Source organism: Pelodiscus sinensis, unplaced genomic scaffold (assembly GCF_049634645.1).
Source record: "Pelodiscus sinensis isolate JC-2024 unplaced genomic scaffold, ASM4963464v1 ctg76, whole genome shotgun sequence".
In the NCBI taxonomy this organism is placed as follows: Eukaryota; Metazoa; Chordata; order Testudines; family Trionychidae; genus Pelodiscus; species Pelodiscus sinensis.
This window is the reverse complement of record NW_027465891.1, coordinates 17,480-34,488: the sequence shown is the minus strand read 5'-3', so window position 1 is coordinate 34,488 and position 17,009 is coordinate 17,480. Positions and strand designations below refer to the sequence as shown.

At 66.0% G+C, this 17,009-nt stretch overlaps 1 protein-coding gene across 2 annotated transcripts in view; it reads right to left on the bottom strand.

The window, feature by feature from the left end:
- The window catches only part of EBF4 (EBF family member 4), a 47,261-nt gene that overhangs the window by 12,779 nt on the left and 17,473 nt on the right, over positions 1 to 17,009 (bottom strand). For both annotated transcript variants that reach the window (XM_075916077.1, XM_075916078.1), the window contains exon 4: positions 4,020 to 4,101. In XM_075916077.1, the coding sequence (XP_075772192.1) occupies positions 4,020 to 4,101 (82 nt within the window). The remainder of the gene's footprint in view (positions 1 to 4,019; positions 4,102 to 17,009) is intronic.

Below are 17,009 nucleotides of genomic sequence, written 5' to 3'. Positions count from 1 at the left end.
TCCACTGCTCCATAGCATCCTTAGGACCCCCCCCCATGGGACAGCCCACTGCTCCACAGCATCCTTAGAACCCCCCCAATGGGACAGACCACTGCTCCATAGCATCCTTAGAACCCCCCCCATGGGACAGCCCACTGCTCCATAGCATCCTTAGACCCCCCCCCATGGGACAGCCCACTGCCCCGCAGCATGCACCGACCCCCCAGTTGGGCAGTCCACGGCAGTGCTTGGCCCCTGGCTGCCGGCAGTGGCCCAGCCCTCTCGGGGCAGGGAGATGCTGTCACAAGAGGCTGCGTACCAGGGGACGGCCCATGTCACTCACTGGTGCACCATGGGAATGCCGGGGGGGGGGCTCTGGGGCACAGGAGCTGCTCAGTCCCACACCCTGAGCTGTGGCACTGCCCTGCAGAGCCCGGGTCAGTGGTCCCGGGAGGCGAGGGGGCAGGTCAGCCCCAGCCCGGCTGCCAGGTTGCCCCTGCCCCCCGCTCGCTGGCTGTCGGGGGGGGGCTTGGCTGCTCTCCCAGGAGCCGCGGCGCTATGCAAATTGGATGGGTTGTTAATCATGTAAAAATGTCACAATTATCATATCTTTCCGAGAGGCCCTAATGAAGGCGCCCACGCTGGGTGTGAGCTGGGGAGATGGGCCGGAGCCGTCGCCTCCGCCTGCCAAGCGGCACCCAGCAGGCGCCAGAGGGAGCTGGGCACGGCCGGGCGATGCAGGGGGCCTGCAGGGGCCGGGCCTGCTTGCTGGGAGAGATACAGGGCTGTTGGCTAGGGGCGTCCTAACCGGCCCTTGCTGTGCAATGCAACGGGGTGGGGGGCGCAGGGAGAGGGTGTGTGCCCCTCCGGCTGAGAGAGCCAATGGGGCCCTAGCTCTGCCACGGCACTGCTGGGCAGCTGTAAGTCACTTCGCTGTCCGTGCCTCAGTTTACCATCTGTGACATGATGGGGCTTTGCTCATGCAACAAGGCACCGTGAGAAGTGCAGAGGGGCTGTCAGCCGACAGTCAGGGCAGTGTGTGTGTGTGTGTGTGTTACACCCGAGTCTTTAACTGCTGGGACACAAGGCCCCATCGCAGTGGGCAGCCTAGGGAGCTGACGGGTGCCCCGAGAAGTTTAACGTCCGTGTCTTTACCTCTAGGACCGGGGTCCCGTCGCGGAGGGCAGCCAACAGGCTACAGGGGCTGAGAGCAGAGAACAGCTCGGGGTTACAGACCCCCCCGCCCGCCTGGCACAGTGCAGGTGGCAGAACAGGGCTGGCTGCCCCAGCGTGTCTGATACAATTGCTCACAGCACCCAGCTGTCCAGACGCCCCGTGCTCGTGGCCTGGGCCGCAGGCAGGCTGCACAACATGGCGCAGGCCGCTGAGCTTGGTAGCACACCCAGGGCGTCGGACTCAGGGCCCCACAGACCCCGAGGCGGCCATGGCTGGCAGGCCCGCCTGTGCCCCAGGAGCGGGCGATGGTAGCAGGCTGGGTGTTGGCACTGGTCCCCAGTCAGTCAGACGGGCCAGGCAGAGAGAAGCCGCCCGGTGAACGGCCTGCCGGGCGCAAGTCTGCCTCCCTGTGCCGGCCCCTGGGCCCGCGTCACACCCGCCCAGCAGGGACAGAGACGTCCCCAAACGCCGCGCTCTGGCTCTGCGCCGGAGCCAGGCCAGGGGCTAATGGGAGGGGCAGGGGCCGCGTTTCGGCTCCCTTCCGTTTGGACGGGGCGAGAGGGCACAATCCCGCCAGGTCCCACAGTGGAGTCAGCCTGAGGGGGATCACTCCCAGCTCCCCAGGGCCCCCTCCGTCGCTCGGCTGCCACGGTGACCGACCCCGTGTCCTCTGCGGTGGGGTTCTCAGCCTGCCACGGTGCTCCCGGGGCCGCGCCCGGTGCACACAGCCAGCCAGGGGGCTGCCGCCCCACGCCGGGGGGAGACAGCGCGAGGCTGCGTGTCCCGTGCTGCTCTGCTCCCTCCACAGACGGGGAACGAACCCCCCGCCCCGCGAGGCCACGGGATCCACCTCGGCCAGGGATAGCAGCCTGAGCTCAGCATGGCCCCCGGACCCTCGGCAGGGTGGGGGCTGGGCTTGCTGGGGCTTTGTCAGCCCTGGCCTGGGATGGGTTTTCCCTCCTCTGCCGGGTCGCCTGCCGCGGGGGGATGTTTGGGGGGATCTGTACTGCCGGCTCGGCTCTCCACGGTCCCCAGATTAGAAGCCTAATCCGAACTAGCTACTCCGTGCCGCGTGTAGCCGTGCGGCACGGGGTTCGAACTGCCGGCATTTAAAAATGGCGCCGGCCGGCTTCATGCAAATGAAGCCCTGGAAATTCAAATCCTGGGCTTCATTTGCAAGTGCGGATGACTACATTACCCCCGCTAGTTCGAACTAGGGGGGTAGTGTAGACAGACCCAGGGGCACAGGGAGCACTGGGGTGTGTGAGGGGAGGTGGGGGATGGGTTATAACCTCTCCCCTGTGTGAGGGGGGTTGGGGGGCACAGGGAGCACTGGGGTGTCTGAGAGGAGGTGGGGGATGGGTTATAACCTCTCCCCTGTGTGAGGGGGGCTGGGGGGCACAGGGAGCACTGGGGTGTGTGAGGGGAGGTGGGGGGATGGGTTATAACCTCTCCCCTGTGTGAGGGGGGCTGGGGGGCACAGGGAGCACTGGGGTGTCTGAGAGGAGGTGGGGGATGGGTTATAACCTCTCCCCTGTGTGAGGGGGGGCTGGGGGGCACAGGGAGCACTGGGGTATGTGAGGGGAGGTGGGGGATGGGTTATAACCTCTCCCCTGTGTGAGGGGGGGCTGGGGGGCACAGGGAGCACTGGGGTATGTGAGGGGAGGTGGGGGATGGGTTATAACCTCTCCCCTGTGTAAGGGAGGCTGGGGGGCACAGGGAGCACTGGGGTGTGTGAGGGGAGGTGGGGGGATGGGTTATAACCTCTCCCCTGTGTGAGGGGGGCTGGGGGGCACAGGGAGCACTGGGGTGTCTGAGGGGAGGTGGGGGATGGGTTATAACCTCTCCCCTGTGTGAGGGGGCGCTGGGGGGGGGGCACAGGGAGCACTGGGGTGTGTGAGGGGAGGTGGGGGATGGGTTATAACCTCTCCCCTGTGTGAGGGGGGCTGGGGGGCACAGGGAGCACTGGGGTGTCTGAGGGGAGGTGGGGGATGGGTTATAACCTCTCCCCTGTGTGAGGGGGGCTGGGGGGCACAGGGAGCACTGGGGTGTGTGAGGGGAGGTGGGGGATGGGTTATAACCTCTCCCCTGTGTGAGGGGGGTTGGGGGGCACAGGGAGCACTGGGGTGTCTGAGGGGAGGTGGGGGATGGGTTATAACCTCTCCCCTGTGTGAGAGGGGGCTGGGGGGCACAGGGAGCACCGGGGTGTCTCAGGGGATTTGCTGGGGAGGCTTGGTGCTGGCCAGGGGGGCAGCTGAGGTGCTCGGTGCGGCTGGTTTGGTGCTTGTAGGGGGACCCCCCGGCTTGGGCTGTGGGTCGTCCTTGTTCGGAGCAGTTGGCCCTGCTCTGAGCCGCTCCGTGGTGCCCGCAGGCACCTGTTCTCTGTCACCCCGTCCCACGGCCTGGCCCATCAGACGCAGGGTCCCTCCCGGGGGGGCTCTCCCCTCCCTGGGGGCCGAGAGGAGGTTGAGCTGCCTGGAGCTCAGATGTGTCCCCGCCCCCACCGCCGGGCACAGCCCAGAGACAGGCCTGGTCCCCTCAGGACCCCAAGCTGCCCCCCGCCATGAGGGCACCTGGCCAAGAGCAGAGACGCAGCCCCTGGGCCCCGCGAGCCAAGGCACTGGCCCAGCTGTGGCCCCTCTGATGCCCCTCGCCCCCACCCAGGGGAGCCAGAGGTCTGCCCCCCCGTGCCCTGCCCCCTGGCCCCACCCCATGCTGCTCCCTCAGCTCCTGCTGGGGGCTGAGCCCCTCCCCGCAGCGAGACCCCGCCACGGTGGGCACTGGAGGGCTGCCCCTCGTACCCACCCCCGCCGGCCCCTCAGGCGTGACGGACCCCCCCCCCCCCCCCGCCGGGCCGGGCTCACCTGGAAGCGGCGCATGTCCCGGGGGTTCCCTGCGTTCTTCAGGCAGTTCTGGTTGCACTTGAGGAAGAACTTGAGGAAAAACCTGAAGAAAGGGGAAGAAAAGCAGGTGCTTAGTGTGTGTGTGTGTGTGGGGGGGGCTCATCTGGCCTGTGGCTTCACTCCCACCCCCTCCCCAGCCCCTCACACCTCCCCTCCATCCCACCCCCATCCTTTCCCAGCCCCCCCATCCCACCCAATGGTAGCACAATCGGGGCCCAAGATTCTACTGATATGCACAGCCGGACACCTGGCATTCTACCGACACACACAGCCGGACACTCGGGGTTCTACTGAGACGCACAGCCGGACACCTGGCATTCTACCGACACACACAACCGGACACTCGGGGTTCTACTGAGATGCACAGCCGGACACCTGGCATTCTACCGACACACACAACCGGACACTCGGGGTTCTACTGAGACGCACAGCCGGACACCTGGCATTCTACCGACACACACAACCGGACACTCGGGGTTCTACTGAGACGCACAGCCGGACACTCAGGGGTCCACTAACATGCTCAGCTGGATATCTGGGATTCTACTGACAAACACAGCCGGACACTCGGGGTTCTACTGAGATGCACAGCCGGACACCTGGCATTCTACCGACACACACAACCGGACACTCGGGGTTCTACTGAGACGCACAGCCGGACACCTGGCATTCTACCGACACACACAACCGGACACTCGGGGTTCTACTGAGACGCACAGCCGGACACTCAGGGGTCCACTAACATGCTCAGCTGGATATCTGGGATTCTACTGACAAACACAGCCGGACACTCGGGGTTCTACTGACACACACAGCCGGACACCTGGGATTCTTCTGACACACACAACCGGACACTCGGGGTTCTACTGAGATGCACAGCCGGACACCTGGCATTCTACCAACACACACAACCGGACACTCGGGGTTCTACTGAGACGCACAGCCGGACACTCAGGGGTCCACTAACATGCTCAGCTGGATATCTGGGATTCTACTGACAAACACAGCCGGACACTCGGGGTTCTACTGACACACACAGCCGGACACCTGGGATTCTTCTGACACACACAACCGGACACTCGGGGTTCTACTGACACACACAGCCGGACACTCGGGGTTCTACTGACACACACAGCTGGACACATGGGGTTCCACTGATATGCACAGCTGGAAACCTGGGGTTCTATCGACACACACAGCCAGAGACTCGGGATTACACTGACACACACAGTTGGACACGTGGGATTCTATCCACACGCACACCCGGACACGCTGAAGCACAGGGATCTAGCCACACCCCGACCTCCGAGCACACCCAGCCACAGACCCCTACGCACATGCACGCCTGGCCGCACAGCAACCTACCCAAGTGTCTGCTTCTGGGAGGCAAGGCCAGTGACTCCGCGTCCCCGAGGGACAAGGAGCGCGGGGGGCGACCCACACGGGAGGGGCTCTGCTGCCGAGAAAGGCGCTGGGCAGGCGGACAAGGGGAGCAGAGGAGTCCCTGCACGCGGGCCAGGGGACGCGCGAGCCCTAGCGGCCCCTGCGTTCCAGCCCAGCCCTCCTCGGGGAGAGCATCCTCGCGCTGCGCAGAGGGGAGGGCGCGCCGGCCCGGCGCAGGACGTGTCCCAGGGTACGTCTACACTACAGCGCTAGTTCGAACTAACTTAGTTCGAATTAGTTAATTCGAACTAAGCTAGTTCGAACTAACGCATCTAGAACTAAAAACTAGTTCGAACTAGCGTTTTGCTAGTTCGAACTAGTAAGTCCACATTGAGTGGACTCTGAACAGGGCTTAATGATGGCCGGAAGCAGTGCCGGCAGGGCATAAAAGGAGGACTTAGAGCATGGAGATGCTGTCTCAGGCTAGCCGAGGGCTGCGCTTAAAGGGTCCCGACCCCCACCCCGGACACACAGTTCTAAGGGGTGCCCCGCTTGCAAAGAAGTTCTGGCTTGGAGTGCCCTGAGTGCCCACACTGGGCACATCACACCACTCGGCCATCAGCCCGGCTGCACTTGCCGCAGGCTGCCATCTGGGGAGAGGGAGTAATTGGGGGGCTGCAGGAGAGCTTCCACCCCCAGAAGCCCGCAGAGCCAGCCCAGTCCTCCCCATCGGGGGCTCGTACCCCATTCCTCCCTCACCTCCTTCCACTTGCCCTTCCCTAGCCCCCCTTCTTATTGATGTACAAAATAAAGATAACGTTTCTTCCAACATTGACTCTGTCTTTATTGAACAAAACTGGGGGAGACTGGGAAAAGGAGGTGGGAGAGGGGAAGAGAAAGGCTGGGAGAGGGGAGGGCAACTAACATGATCAGGGGTTGGGAACAGGTCCCAGATGAAGAGAGGCTACAGAGACTGGGACTGTTCAGCTTAGAAAAGAGGAGACGGAGGGGGGACAGGATAGAGGTCTCTAAAAGCAGGGGTTGGGTGGAGAGGGTGCATTCAGAAAAGTTCTTCCTGAGTTCCCATAAAGAAGGACTAGAGGACACCAAAGGAAAGGAATGGGTAGCAGGCTTGAAACTAGTAAGAGAAAGTTGTTGTTCTTGACAAAGCAAATAGTTAACCTGTGGAACTCCTTGCTGCAGGAGGCTGTGAAGGCTACAACTAGAACAGAGTTGAAAGGGAAGTGAGATAAAGTCATGGAGGTTGGGTCCATGGAGTCCTATTAGCCAGAGGGTAGGAGTGGTATCCCTGCCCAAAGTTTGTGGAAGGCTGGAGAGGGATGGCACGAAACAAATGGCTTGGTCATTGTCTTCGGTCCATCCCCTCCAGGGTCCCTAGGGTTGGCCGCTGTTGGCAGACAGGCTACTGGGCTAGATGGACCTTTGGTCTGACCCAGTACGGCCATTGTAAGCTCAGGGCTCAGTGTCGGGGGTCTCAGTGGACCCCCTTGATTTTCATGCACACCTGGTCCTGGGTGGCCAGGCTGGCAGCTCTCCTGCCCTAGACGGCCACTTTCCTGTGCCTAGTGCGGAGATCGTGGACGAGGTCCACGATGTCCGCACTAGCCCAGGAAGGTGCCCGCCTCTTGCGGTCCAGGGCAAGCTCCCGGGAGCCGCCAGCCTGGTCCCGGCAAGAGGGGGTGGGCTGGGGGGCATCGGGTGGGTGGCTCTGTGCCGTGCCAGGTGCAGGGTCTGCTAGCTGGGTGCTGGCAGGCTTGCACCTGGCACGGGCACCGTAGCCAGCCCGTGCCCCTTTAAGGGGTCCGGGGCCGGGAGGGGGGCATAGAGTTTCCCTGGTGTTGGCCAGAGTGGCCACCAGGGAAACCTGGGGAGGGCTAGCCTCCCACTAGTTCGAACTAAAGGGCTACACAGCCCTTAGTTCGAACTAGCTAGTTCGAACTAGGCGTTAGTCCTCGTAAAATGAGGTTTACCTAGTTCGAACTAAGCGCTCCGCTAGTTCGATTCAAATTCGAACTAGCGGAGCGCTAGTGTAGCGCATAGGAAAGTTAGTTCGAACTAACGTCCGTTAGTTCGAACTAACTTTCTAGTGTAGACATACCCCCAGAGACTGGGGAGCTGCCGCTTGTTCGTCCCTGCTGAGAGCCGGCCCCAGCCACGGGCTTCCCTCACCCGCCCCCGCGGCCTCCTTCCGCCACTCCTCACCCTGCCCAAGCCAGACAGGCCCAGGGGGCTCCGGGGTGAGAGCCCCGGTATAAACTGACCTGGGCGTGTGGCTCATCCTTTGGCACCGGGAGAACCTGCTGGGGGTGGGTTAGAACCTCTCCCCTGTGTGAGGGGGGCTGGGGGGCACAGGGAGCACTGGGGTGTCTGAGGGGAGGTGGGGGATGGGTTATAACCTCTCCCCTGTGTAAGGGGGGCTGGGGGGCACAGGGAGCACTGGGGTGTCTGAGGGGAGGTGGGGGATGGGTTATAACCTCTCCCCTGTGTGAGGGGGGCTGGGTGGGGCACAGGGAGCACTGGGGTGTGTGAGGGGAGGTGGGGGATGGGTTATAACCTCTCCCCTGTGTGAGGGGGGCTGGGGGGGCACAGGGAGCACTGGGGTGTCTGAGGGGAGGGGGGGATGGGTTAGAACCTCTCCCCTGTGTGAGGGGGGCTGGGGGGGCACAGGGAGCACTGGGGTGTCTGAGGGGAGGGGGGGATGGGTTAGAACCTCTCCCCTGTGTGAGGGGGACTGGGGGGGCACAGGGGGCACTGGGGTGTCTGAGGGGAGGGGGGGGATGGGTTAGAACCTCTCCCCTGTGTGAGGGGGGCTGGGGGGGGGCACTGGGAGCACTGGGGTGTCTGAGGGGAGGTGGGGGATGGGTTATAACCTCTCCCCTGTGTGAGGGGGGTTGGGGGGCACAGGGAGCACTGGGGTGTCTGAGGGGAGGTGGGGGATGGGTTATAACCTCTCCCCTGTGTAAGGGGGGGATGGGGGGGCACAGGGAGCACTGGGGTGTGAGGGGAGGTGGGGGATGGGTTATAACCTCTCCCCTGTGTAAGGGGGGCTGGGGGGGCACAGGGAGCACTGGGGTGTGTGAGGGGAGGGGGGGATGGGTTATAACCTCTCCCCTGTGTAAGGGGGGCTGGGGGGGCACAGGGAGCACTGGGGTGTCTGAGGGGAGGTGGGGGATGGGTTATAACCTCTCCCCTGTGTGAGGGGGGTTGGGGGGCACAGGGAGCACTGGGGTGTGTGAGGGGAGGTGGGGGATGGGTTATAACCTCTCCCCTGTGTGAGGGGGGGCTGGGGGGCACAGGGAGCACTGGGGTGTGTGAGGGGAGGTGGGGGATGGGTTATAACCTCTCCCCTGTGTGAGGGGGGTTGGGGGGCACAGGGAGCACTGGGGTGTCTGAGGGGAGGTGGGGGATGGGTTATAACCTCTCCCCTGTGTAAGGGGGGGATGGGGGGGCACAGGGAGCACTGGGGTGTGAGGGGAGGTGGGGGGGATGGGTTATAACCTCTCCCCTGTGTAAGGGGGGCTGGGGGGGCACAGGGAGCACTGGGGTGTGTGAGGGGAGGGGGGGATGGGTTATAACCTCTCCCCTGTGTAAGGGGGGCTGGGGGGGCACAGGGAGCACTGGGGTGTCTGAGGGGAGGTGGGGGATGGGTTATAACCTCTCCCCTGTGTGAGGGGGGTTGGGGGGCACAGGGAGCACTGGGGTGTGTGAGGGGAGGTGGGGGATGGGTTATAACCTCTCCCCTGTGTGAGGGGGGGCTGGGGGGCACAGGGAGCACTGGGGTGTGTGAGGGGAGGTGGGGGATGGGTTATAACCTCTCCCCTGTGTGAGGGGGGTTGGGGGGCACAGGGAGCACTGGGGTGTCTGAGGGGAGGTGGGGGATGGGTTATAACCTCTCCCCTGTGTAAGGGGGGGATGGGGGGGCACAGGGAGCACTGGGGTGTGAGGGGAGGTGGGGGGGATGGGTTATAACCTCTCCCCTGTGTAAGGGGGGCTGGGGGGGCACAGGGAGCACTGGGGTGTCTGAGGGGAGGTGGGGGATGGGTTATAACCTCTCCCCTGTGTGAGGGGGGTTGGGGGGCACAGGGAGCACTGGGGTGTGTGAGGGGAGGTGGGGGATGGGTTATAACCTCTCCCCTGTGTGAGGGGGGTTGGGGGGCACAGGGAGCACTGGGGTGTGTGAGGGGAGGTGGGGGATGGGTTATAACCTCTCCCCTGTGTGAGGGGGGGCTGGGGGGCACAGGGAGCACTGGGGTGTCTGAGGGGAGGTGGGGGATGGGTTATAACCTCTCCCCTGTGTGAGGGGGGCTGGGGGGCACAGGGAGCACTGGGGTGTCTGAGGGGAGGGGGGGATGGGTTATAACCTCTCCCCTGTGTGAGGGGGGCTGGGGGGGCTCAGGGAGCACTGGGGTGTCTGAGGGGAGGTGGGGGATGGGTTATAACCTCTCCCCTGTGTGAGGGGGGGCTGGGGGGGCTCAGGGAGCACTGGGGTGTCTGAGGGGAGGGGGGGATGGGTTATAACCTCTCCCCTGTGTGAGGGGGGGTTGGGGGGCACAGGGAGCACTGGGGTGTGTGAGGGGAGGTGGGGATGGGTTATAACCTCTCCCCTGTGTGAGGGGGGGTTGGGGGGCACAGGGAGCACTGGGGTGTCTGAGGGGAGGTGGGGATGGGTTATAACCTCTCCCCTGTGTGAGGGGGGCTGGGGGGCACAGGGAGCGCTGGGGTGTCTGAGGGGAGATGGGGGGATGGGTTATAACCTCTCCCCTGTGTGAGGGGGGCTGGGGGGCACAGGGAGCACTGGGGTGTCTGAGGGGAGGGGGGGGATGGGTTATAACCTCTCCCCTGTGTGAGGGGGGCTGGGGGGCACAGGGAGCACCGGGCTGTCAAGTGCTCTGTGTGACTGGGGCTACGTCTAGACTGCACCCCACTGTCGACAGAGAGATGCAAATCAAACACACCAAAATTGCTAATGAAGCAGGGATTAAAACATCCCGCACTTCATTAGCATAAACATGGCCGCCGCGTTTTTCGAAGTGGAGCTTTTTCGAAAAAAGAACAAAACCGGCAGTGGAGACGCGGGTCTGGTGAAAGTGACCCCTTTGGCGACAGACCCTGTATTCCGCACAAAGCGAAGGTTCCAGGATCTGTCGTTTCTTTTCGACAGAGCCGCGTCTAGACTGCCGGGTCTTCTCGAAAAAGCGGCGGCCATGTTTATGCTAATGAAGCGCAGGATATTTAAATCCCTGCTTCATTAGCAATTCTGACGTGCTAATCTCCATCGCTCTGGCGACAGAGGGGTGCAGTCTGGACACAGCCTGCTTCGGTGCCTTACAGAGGAGCCCTGGGGTATTCTCGCTGCTTCCTCAGCCTGCGGCCCTTTCCCTAGCGTCTGGGCTGGAGGTGGCACATGGGGGGGATCCTTTGCCAGCCCTGATCCCTGCTCTCATTGCTGGCAGCCTTAGCCCCACACCACAGCCCCCCGGGTTCTGCTGGAGTAACATATCCTGTGGCAGGGGGGCAGGCTCTCCCCTGGCACTTCACAGCCACAGCAGGGCTGGAAGTCAGATCCCCTGGTCCAATGGCTCAGCCCCTTGCTCATGGCAAATCTCCTCTGCTAGCAGTACAGGGGCTATGAACCGCGGTGGGCAGTTCTGATTCCCCCAGCAGAGGGCAGCAGTAGCCCATGCTCCTGGCCCAGGTACAGGACTCGACTGCATTTCCCAGAGGCTCAAGAAGGGGAGGGACGTGGGGCTGAACGAGTCAGGCTTAGAATGTAGGTCCCTCCGGCCAGCTGGGAACGTGAAGCCAGATGCACAAGCATCCGCTTGGGACCTGCCACATCCCCTGGGGGCAGGGCTTGTGCCCTACACCCTGCGTCTGTGCCCACGCCGAGCCCCCGCACCTTTCGACCGGCCTGCCCCGCCCTGGAGGCCTGACCCCACTCCCAGGGCCCAGGGCCGGCGGCGTCTCCGCACAGTAACCCGGCTCAGCACCACTCCACGTGCGCACCCCCGACCCGGGATCTCCTGCTCCGCCCTTGCTAGTCCCTGGGCCGGACACTCCTCAGCGCCTCCTGCATCCTCCCTGCCCCCCGCCCCGGTGACCTGGATCACCCCTCACAGCCAGCCCCACGCAGAGTCCCAGCCCCGCTCGGTGCCTCAGTTTCCCCTTCCACTCTTCGCCTTCTGTTTAGCCTATCATTTCTGTGCCCCCCTGCTCTGCCGATCCCCCAATCCCGACCCCCAGCCCAGCTACCCCAGCCCGTCTGCCCCCCTGCTCTGCCGATCCCCCAATCCCGACCCCCAGCCCAGCTACCCCAGCCCGTCTGCCCCCCTGCTCTGCCGATCCCCCAATCCCGACCCCCAGCCCAGCTACCCCAGCCCGTCTGCCCCCCTGCTCTGCCGATCCCCCAATCCCGACCCCCAGCCCAGCTACCCCAGCCCGTCTGCCCCCCTGCTCTGCCGATCCCCCCAATCCCGACCCCCAGCCCAGCTACCCCAGCCCGTCTGCCCCCCTGCTCTGCCGATCCCCCAATCCCGACCCCCAGCCCAGCTACCCCAGCCCGTCTGCCCCCCTGCTCTGCCGATCCCCCCAAACCCGACCCCCAGCCCAGCTACCCCAGCCCGTCTGCCCCCCTGCTCTGCCGATCCCCCCAATCCCGACCCCCAGCCCCTGCTACCCCAGCCCGTCTGCCCCCCTGCTCTGCCGATCCCCCAATCCCGACCCCCAGCCCAGCTACCCCAGCCCGTCTGCCCCCCTGCTCTGCCGATCCCCCAATCCCGACCCCCAGCCCAGCTACCCCAGCCCGTCTGCCCCCCTGCTCTGCCGATCCCCCAATCCCGACCCCCAGCCCTGCTACCCCAGCCCGTCTGCCCCCCTGCTCTGCCGATCCCCCAATCCCGACCCCCAGCCCAGCTACCCCAGCCCGTCTGCCCCCCTGCTCTGCCGATCCCCCAATCCCGACCCCCAGCCCAGCTACCCCAGCCCGTCTGCCCCCCTGCTCTGCCGATCCCCCAATCCCGACCCCCAGCCCAGCTACCCCAGCCCGTCTGCCCCCCTGCTCTGCCGATCCCCCCAATCCCGACCCCCAGCCCAGCTACCCCAGCCCGTCTGCCCCCCTGCTCTGCCGATCCCCCAATCCCGACCCCCAGCCCAGCTACCCCAGCCCGTCTGCCCCCCTGCTCTGCCGATCCCCCAATCCCGACCCCCAGCCCAGCTACCCCAGCCCGTCTGCCCCCCTGCTCTGCCGATCCCCCCAATCCCGACCCCCAGCCCCTGCTACCCCAGCCCGTCTGCCCCCCTGCTCTGCCGATCCCCCAATCCCGACCCCCAGCCCAGCTACCCCAGCCCGTCTGCCCCCCTGCTCTGCCGATCCCCCAATCCCGACCCCCAGCCCCTGCTACCCCAGCCCGTCTGCCCCCTTGCTCTGCCGATCCCCCCAATCCCGACCCCCAGCCCAGCTACCCCAGCCCGTCTGCCCCCCTGCTCTGCCGATCCCCCAATCCCGACCCCCAGCCCCTGCTACCCCAGCCCGTCTGCCCCCCTGCTCTGCCGATCCCCCAATCCCGACCCCCAGCCCCTGCTACCCCAGCCCGTCTGCCCCCCTGCTCTGCCGATCCCCCCAAACCCGACCCCCAGCCCAGCTACCCCAGCCCGTCTGCCCCCCTGCCCTGCCAATCCCCCAAACCCGACCCCCAGCCCAGCTACCCCAGCCCGTCTGCCCCCCTGCTCTGCCAATCCCCCCAAACCCGACCCCCAGCCCAGCTACCCCAGCCCGTCTGCCCCCCAGTCCTGCTAATGTGCCTCAGTCCTGCCTCGCACCCACCCCCATTGCTCCTCCCCAGCTCTTCCCAGCCCTCCTCCTGCCCCACGCTGGGAAGGGGGCTGAGCAGAGCACTGGCGACTGGGGGGAAGGGGCCAGGCGGGGGATGGGATGGGGGGGCGGTGCGTGAAGGGGGTTGGTGGAGGGCTCAGGTGAGAGGAGCCACAGCGGGAAGGAACCCACTTAGCAGCAGCCCCATTAGCGGCTGATGAGCAGGAGGCTGGAGTGCAGGGGAGGGGCGGGGAGGAGCCGGGGGGGGGGGGGGGTGACACGGTGGGGATTGTGTTTGCTCTGTTGTGCTGTGTGAGGTTCCTACTGGCCTGTGCTGTTGTGCTGTAACCCAGGTGTGCCTCAGTTTCCCTGGTGCTGCACTGGTGCCCGGCTGGGGATGGGAATGTGGGCGTGGCTTAGCACCTCCCAACAATAGCCCCGGCTGCCTGGGGGGGGGGGGGCAGGTGACACCTTGCCCAGGAATCTGAACCCAGGAGGGGGCGGGGCAGCCGGGGGGCTGGGGCCAGGAGTTAGTTTCCCCGCTGGTGGGGGAGAAGGGAGCCCAGCTGGCCTGGGGGGCTGGGGCCCAGAGCCAGGGGTCCCCCATCCCCCGCATGGGCTGCACTGGTGGCTCCTGGGCCCTGGGTACCAACAACCCTTCTCTTCTACCTGCCGCCTGAGAGTCCCGCTGGCTGCAGCTGGGGGGCAGGGCCCGGGGGCTCCCACACACCCCGTAACAGGGGGTCTCTGCCCTGAGGGCCGGTTCTCCCAGGCCTCCCTGCCCCATTCCTCTCGCCACAGCTGCCCTGCCCCCAGGGTGGGGAGGGGGCGAGGGGCACACCGAGGTGTCACCTCTGGCATGAGCCCCCTGGGAACAGGGGCACACAGCCCCGAGAGCCGTGCTCCTCAGCCGGTCTCCGGCTCCCCCGCTCCCCTTGGGGCAGGCCCAGATCCCCCCAGGCCTGGCCTGTCCCAGGGGAACGGACTGCTCCCACCTCCCAGGCTGTGGCAGGGACTCACACCGCCAGCCCCAGGGCCTCGGCCAGACGGCCCGTCCTCAGGGCCTGTATCCTGGATCCGTGCCCTGCCGGGATCCGGTCAGAGCCCAGCCGGAGCCGTCCTGGAACCGCTAGCGACAGGCTCCGGGATCTCGGGGGCAGGCCCCGAGTCCCAGGGAACCCCACACATTGCCCCGGCCTTTACAAAGGGGGCGAGGGCCGGGGGAATCCGAGACAACTCTGGGCCGATGACTGGCCAGCCAGGGACCGCCAGGGTGGGCTGGCCCGGCTCCCACCGAGCAGGCCGACCCCCTCCCTGCGGGGGGCAGGCTGAGAATCCCAGGGGGCCCGGCGGGTCTGACATGGAGCAGGGGAGACGGCCCAGCGAGCGGTGCAAGGCACTCGGGGGGCGGAGGGGGGAAGGAGCCAGCAGCCCCCAGCCCGAGCAGGGACCAGCTGCCCAGCGGCCAGGGCTGGGTCACATACTGAGCCCCGGTGGGCCGCACTGGCCAGGGGCTGCGCCCAGAGCCGGGCCCCCTTGGGAGAGGGGCGGGGAGGTCTGAGTCCGGGGCAGAGCCGCGCCGCAGGGAGACGGTGCAGGGGCCGGAGGTGGGGTACGGACGGGGCACGTCTGGCCGCGAGGGGCGACGGCGAAGGGGGCCTGGCCCAGCCGTCCCGTCTGTGGCGGGCTGAGAGCAGGAGCGAGGGGCGGAACCTGCCGCAGGGAGCCGTGGGGGGATCTAGCCCCAGTGGCTGAGCTGGGAGCAGGCCTCCCGGGGGGCTGGGGGTCCCCGCCACTGAGGGGCTCAGGAACAGGCCGACAAACCCGTCGGGGCTGGGCCCGGGGAGCCTGGTCCGGCCTCCATGCGGCGGCTGGGCTAAGGGGCCCTCGAGGGCCCTCCCAGGAGCCGAGGGGGCTGATGACCCCACATCTGCCTCCCGCACAGAGCAGGACGCTGGCCCGGGGGGCGGTTACAGCCTAAGCCCCCCCCCCCCCCCGCAGGCGCACCCGCCCTAGGCATGTGGGGCTGGGCACGAGTGGCAAAGCATGTTAATACAATCCCCATCTCCACACAGCGCCCCCCACGCACCTCCCCCCACAGCCCAGCCCTGCAGCGCCGGGTCCTGCCGGGAGCGGCACGGCGGGGGGCGGGAGTGGCCCAGGCAGCGTCCCATGCCCCACAAGGGCCCCGCATGCCCACGCCCCAGCTCTCTCCGGCGCTGGCCCCAGGGGCTGGCCTCGGGGCCTGGCACCGGCGCACACCTGGACTGGGTCTGCAGAAGGTACCAGGCAGCTCAGCCGCCTCGCTGACCCACGGCTCGGGGGAGACCCAAAGCTTGGGGGGGCCAGGGCCTGACACTTCTCCATCTCCCTCGGGGCTGGGGGCCCGGGCTGGGCCTACGGGGAGGCACCAGCCGCTAAGGGCAGAGCAGGCGCAGGGATCCTGTCTGGGACATTTAACCTGCCCCCAGATGTCTCAGGCCCCTCCGGAGTCATGGCCTGGCGCAGAACCCAGCCCCTCACCCCCGCTGGGCCCCGGCTCCTCTCCCAAACCCCTGCAGGTGTCAATGTCTCCTGGGCCAGGTGGCGTCCTGCCCCGGGGGCGCTGTTCCCGGCCAGCACAGAGCTGTGCAGAGCGGCGCTGCCCCGCACTGTGCCAAAGGGCCCCCACTGCACTGAGCTCAGACAAAGCCAACGCCCTGCACCGCCAGCCCCACGTGATGGAGACCTGTTGCCCGGGGAGGAGGAGTGCGATGGTCCAGAACCCTTAGGGCATGCTCCAGAACCCCATAACACGCGAACTAGGGGGCACCAGGTTTAAAACAAACCAAAGGAAGTTTTTCTCCATGCAGCGCACAATCTGTGGAACTCCTTGCCACAGGATGCTGTGAAGACCAGGACTTTACAAAGAGCCAGATAAATCCATGGAGGTTAGGCCCATCGATGGCCGTTAGCCAGGCTGGGCAGGGAGGTGTGCCTGGCCTCTGTTTTTTCAGGGACGGGAATGAGGAGGGATCACGTGATGGTTCCCTGTTCGGTTCCCTCTCTCCGGGGCCCGGGCGTTGGTTGCTGTGGGCAGACAGGACCCTGGGCCGGATGGACTCTTGGTCCGACCCAGCCTGGCCGTTCTGATGTTTTAACGCCGCGTCTACGCTAACAGGTGCCGGACTGCGCCGTGCCGTTCCCTTTGCAGTGGCTGGCTCAGCTCTGCCCCGTCTTAACCGCACGCAGATGGCCTCTCCCGGGGCTGCAAGTGGCCTCCTACCCAGCCGCGCCCCGCTTGCGCTGCTCGCCCCGACCGCGGCAGGGCCCGGGCGAGGCCTCCCCGGAGCAGGCAGCCCATCCGGCTCGGTGCACGACCCGCACAGCGCCGCGGCAGGGAGTCGCGGGGAGGAAAGGAAAAGGAAAACCCGCGCGTGGCTCGCGCCGGCCAAGGGAGCCAGCCTCAGGGCCGGCCCTGCCGCGGGGCTCGCCGCCGAGAGCAGAGGGGGCGAGAGGCCGAGAGACGGGGCCTCGGGACGCGGCGGCCCAGCCTCCATCCCAGGTGGTAATCACAGAAAGGAAGGAACATGGAAAAGGGGGGGAGAACCGCTCCCCCCACCCCAGGAAGGAGCTGAGATTGACAGCAAACGAGCCCCGAGCCCCCACTGACCCCCCCACGGCTGCTCCCACCCCCCTCCGGCACCCCCGACTTTGACTAAGAGGAGAGGGGGGGAAATAAGAAGAAGCCGACGTCG